Source organism: Paramormyrops kingsleyae, chromosome 10 (genome assembly GCF_048594095.1).
Source record: "Paramormyrops kingsleyae isolate MSU_618 chromosome 10, PKINGS_0.4, whole genome shotgun sequence".
Classification (NCBI taxonomy): domain Eukaryota; kingdom Metazoa; phylum Chordata; class Actinopteri; order Osteoglossiformes; family Mormyridae; genus Paramormyrops; species Paramormyrops kingsleyae.
The window spans coordinates 2,203,385-2,208,522 of record NC_132806.1 but is presented as its reverse complement, the minus strand read 5'-3'; the positions used below and the strand labels follow the sequence as shown (position 1 = coordinate 2,208,522).

The window sequence follows — 5,138 nt, the reverse complement described above, 5'->3', positions numbered from 1 at the left end:
AATATACAGCTGGGGTGGGATTCAAACCCCCAAACCCCACAAATTTAGAGGTGGGGTGGAATCCAAACCCCCAAACATCACAAATACAGACCTGGGGTGGGATTCAGTCCCCCAACTTTACAAATTCAGAGCTGGGTTGAATTCAAACCCCTAACAACAGTGTCATCCTGCTAAGTTCATCTCATTTTATTCTGAAAAATTAATGTCTTTGCTTTTTCTGTCCTTCCTTTTGTCCGTTATAATGATTTATGTAATATCCCCCATCAAACACAAAAAATATTATTATTATTATTGTGAAGTGTCATTTTAAAAATAACAACACATTGACATCCATCCTCTAACATTAAAATATCCTGTAAAGACATGTCATTCTTAACACTCAGAAATCCCACAGCACCCAGAATTCTCATTTTCCATCGTTTGATTTCAAGCCAGTATGTGTATTTATCAATGTTGCAACAGAAACATATGTGGGGGGCCCTGTATCGATTGCAACTGCAGGTGAGAATTAGTGCTTTTTATCATACTACTTCCATTCATCCATTTTGCATTAAGAGTGAGCTTTGTGCTGATTTCACTCAAACAGATTTATCATGAACAAAACATCAAGCCTACCAAATGGCCATCTATAAAGTAATAGGCATTTTAAGTACATGCTTTTATGTATTGTGCATTGTGGCATTCTGTGAAATTTAGTGAAATATTCACTGAGCCTTTATCAAACCTAAAAGACATCTCTTTTGATGGATTAGCCTTATAAGGATAGGGTCCTTGTCAAAGGCATCATAGGGCACAAGGCTAGGGTACACCCTGGGTGGGATACCAGTCCATCACAGGGCATTTATACACACACACACACACACACACACACACACACACTATGGGCAATACGATGATGGCAACTAATTTGTCTTCATGTCTCTGGATTGTGAGAGGAACCCACAGTACCCACAACATGGAAAACTCCATTGTGTCCCTCAGCCCTGTAGGCGTGAGGCATCAGTAATGATCACTGAGCCAGCATGACCCTCCTACACAGGATGATAAAAAAGAAATGAAAAAGGATCAGCAGCATCAGGGCGGCAAAACAATGCATTACGTGTCTGAAAACAAGCAAATCTCCCATTAATGCTCTGTAATATATACATGCATAGTTTTCAGAAAGTTTACTGCCATTTATTGTTGGTTGTGGAAAAAAATTACAAGATAAAATGAGCTTTGTTTTGTGACAGGCTTTTAAAGTTGACTCTCATGTCCTCATGTCTAATAGAAAAATTGTTGTTTATTTTATTTCATTTTTATCCAGATGCCTCCTTCTGAGATTGAATGGGAGAGAAAAATAGCATACACTAAAAATCCACTGTACAATATATTGCATTTCTATCATATTACATTTTGCTTCTCTGTCTAGTTCTTTGTAGTCTTACGATTTCTAGACAAACTGATTATAAGTTGAAAAACATTTATCGCTTAAGACTGTGCTGACTTTAAGGTGAATAGAAACATGTTATTTGTGTCAAATATGTAACACATTATTTACATCCATTTGCCTGGGTAATTTCCAGTAGACAGTAGATGGGAACTTAGCATGTTTTGAAAGTGAAAAGCACACAGACTTAAGTCCTAGTGAATATTTGATTTCAACCCTCTGAGACACTTCCAAACCAAGAATTAACTGGGTTTACATCTATGCCTCTGAAACTTCCCAGGGGGCGCTGCAGGCCATGGCAACAGCAGATGTAGGGGAACTGTCCTCCTGGAGCTTGCAGGAATCATTCCAAGATTGGTGGAATGCAGGGAATTTGTAGAGATTTCTCAGAATCCCTGCCAACCTGCAGATTCAAGTGCTGAAAATTCTTCCAATCCACCAAAAGTGATGAAGTTGGTGTGATGTGTTGCCATGAATCTTGTAGCTTCTCAGAGTCTCACTATTTTTTATTTTCTTATTTCATATGAGGAGATGACTATTCCTAAAAGACCAAGCTTAGCATCCACAAATCAGTAGTAAAACCACAGCATTGAAGACAATTACATGAAGGTATTACAAGACATGCTGCAAAAAATACACGTCTAAGAAACTCATCCAGATTCATCAAGTTCTATGCACTTGTCATTATCATTGTAACTAATATGTAATCATTAACACCTTTTACAGCTAGCAAAGAACATGTAGGGGAGGCTTACTTAGCACTATATTAAGATTTGTAATTTCACAAGTCAGCCTCAAAGATTTTCGCACACTATTCATCAGATCTCATTCTTACTCTTTCCACCCATGGCTTTCTTTGGAATTTTAGCAAGGTCCGTTTGCACATAACAATTAAAGATTTTAAGTATACCGATGAAATTTGGCTTGGAGCATTGCAAACATGTTCTCAAGTCCTTTCAAGAAGGTAAATTGTCACTGGTTTGGAGAGAAAGTCCCCCTTTCTCCAAGGGTATTCTACACTTAGGTCCCTGGCAGGACCTGAGGCCGCAGTCCTGTGCTCTCCACATGAACCCCTGGCCCTTTTTGTTAAAAAAAATACTTACCCCCTTTAAAATTCCTTTACTCTTCTATTATCACTGACTCCTTCCTTGACCACCAGCTTAAATCTGGGACTTAGGAGGGTCCACTTTGTCTCCAGAGCCACTGATCCAATAGTAACAGTCAGATGTAGTTTTATTGCGTGGCCTGATGCCGCATCGGGTACCATACACAATGCCCAGTACCACCAATGCCAGCACAATGATGAGGAGGGGCACTAGCAATGCCACAAGCAACCAGGTGTTGTCTTTATGTTGTGTGTTATTCCTTTTTGTAAACTCCTCAGTATGTGTGGTAGGGAAGATAAGACTGAGAGTGGAGGCTGGTGGCAAAGCTGTCTGCCAGTCTGAGTTTGCTGTCTCAGGCCTGTCATTGTCTCCGCTGTGTAATTTGGTTCCTCGTGGTACGTCGCTTTTCTCTGCATTGGGAGACGTTATGAAGTTAGAGAAGGAAGTCAAAGGGTTGTCTGTGATTTCAGTCTGAAACCAGTAGGGGAAGGATGGGCCAACTGGAGAAGATGTTAGAGGGTATGGCGTCCGATCCCCACTATCAGATTCATCCCAGCTTGGGGTGTCATCATTTGGCCTGCTGGTTTTTTCATCTTGTAGGATCTCAGTCAGCTCCTTCGGGTTGGGAGCCGGCAGCTTGGGTTGATCTGTCCACCAGGCCAAAGCTGGAGGTTCGGTCTGCCAGTCCTTCTCTGGCCACTGTGGCCAAATGAAGTCTGGAATCTGTGATAGGCTGGCGTCCCATGGCAGATAAGAGGCCGTGGTACTGGAGAGCTCCTCAGTCTCTGGGATGGGCTTACAGGAGTAGTTGTCCAATTGCAAAGCTTGCCCTTCCTCACAATGGCACTCGAAGCCACCCTCGTAATTTACACACATCTGCTGGCAGGTGCCCGGTATCTGACACTCGTCGGTGTCCTGGCAGCGGCTGAGATCCTCAGGCACAGGAGAGAAGCCAGGCTCACAGTGGCAGATATAGGAGCCGGCGGTATTCTGACAGGCGTACTCACAGAGGTTATCCAGGCACTCGTCCACGTCTACACAATCGCCGGTCTCATCAAACTGATAGCCTTCAAGGCAATGACACTGGAAGGAGCCTGGAGTGTTGACACAGAGCTGGGGACAGGGGCTCTGCAGGCATTCATCTTCATCCACACAGCTGTGGTTGTCCGATGCCAGCAGGTATCCCTCCATACACGTGCATAGGTACCCTTCAGAGCTGGGTACACATTTAAAATCACATTGCACATACTGGCAATCATTACCTGGAGAGCATGTGAGCCCATCATCTTCTAAAATGTAACCACTGTCACACTCACAGTAATATTGGGTGCCTGCCATCCTACAGGTGTGTTGGCATCCTCCATTGTCTCGCTGGCACAAGTCCGGTAATTCCTCGGAACAAAAAGAGCTGTTTTTGGACCAGATCACTTTCTCATAATTCCTCAGGATACAAAAAGCTGTCTGGTCTGGCACAGTGCTGCCCGGACAGGGAATGGTGGCCAGGGAGCCTAAAGGCACGTGAGTGATCTGTGTGCTGAGAAAGTCAAAGGGGGTGGAGTACCGTACAGGACCCCCACCCTCAGCCTGGATGAGTGGGCACATCCCCTTGTAGGCATAGTGGCACAGGAACGCATCCACAGGATGTGAGCATGTGGTGTCTTCCCATTTGAAGTTCCTGTAGCTCTCGCTAGGGGCAGTGCTGTAGCTCATGTGTACACAGCGTGGCGAGGAACACCTTTCAGGTGCGTCCCCCTGCAGCCAGTTGGTGTACTTGGTGTCCTGGTCACCGGTGGTCCAAGTGAATCCTCGGAGCGGGTGGGTGCTGGAGCACTGGCGCGGCTGCCTCTGCAGACCGATCCACACTCGCACGCGGGCATGCCTCTCATGCAGCTGCACACCTGAAAAGAGCTTCCGTACCTCTGCCGCCTCCTCCGGGTGGGTCAGCGTAGCCAGACTTCCATTCTTCTGCCTGCAGCTCCTCCATGATTCCAAGAAAGTCTTGGACTGATAGTAAAGCACATAGCAGCCGTGCTCATTGCAGAGGACGTCCTGCTCTCGCAGGCGCTGGCCTAAGGCACAGGCAGCCCAGAGCGCAGAGAACACCAACAGCACACTGCCTGACAGAGTATCACACAGCATTTTACACAGAAAGCAGAGCCCCCAGGCAATGAGCACCTCACACTCGATTCTGCCCTCTTACTCAGTCTAACTCCAGTTTTACTCGGTTCCTCAGACCCGTTGCTCCCATTTGCCGTCTGACTCCCTCCCCTCTGATCTCTCGCCTGCTCTCTGAGCTCTCAGTTGGGGTAACAACTTGCAGCTTACTCCTGGACAACTGAGTGAGAGAAAAGGGAGGAGGCATGGGAGGGAACACAAGACTGTTTTTGCAGGGGGGGGGGGGGAGTGGATATGGAACCGTCTGTGTAACTGAGTGAAGGTATATTGTTGGTTTAATGAATGCTGGCATATGGTTTTCATATATCTGTAATTAAAAGGGTTTGGGTCCCACCCTGCCCAGCACTCCTAGGCACATTACACCATGGCACTGTTGTTTTCTTATATCCCCTTGTTTTAGATGGGAAAGATGAACATAAGTATATGTG

At 45.4% G+C, this 5,138-nt stretch overlaps 1 protein-coding gene across 1 annotated transcript; it reads right to left on the bottom strand.

Annotated features, from left to right (window-relative positions):
* Positions 1-1,154: 1,154 nt before the first annotated feature.
* Positions 1,155-4,890, bottom strand: LOC111858506 (uncharacterized). The gene has a single exon (XM_023840334.2). The coding sequence runs from the start codon at positions 4,672-4,674 to the stop codon at positions 2,590-2,592; it is 2,085 nt and encodes a 694-aa protein (XP_023696102.2). The 5' UTR covers positions 4,675-4,890; the 3' UTR covers positions 1,155-2,589.
* Between the last annotated feature and the right edge of the window lie 248 nt (positions 4,891-5,138).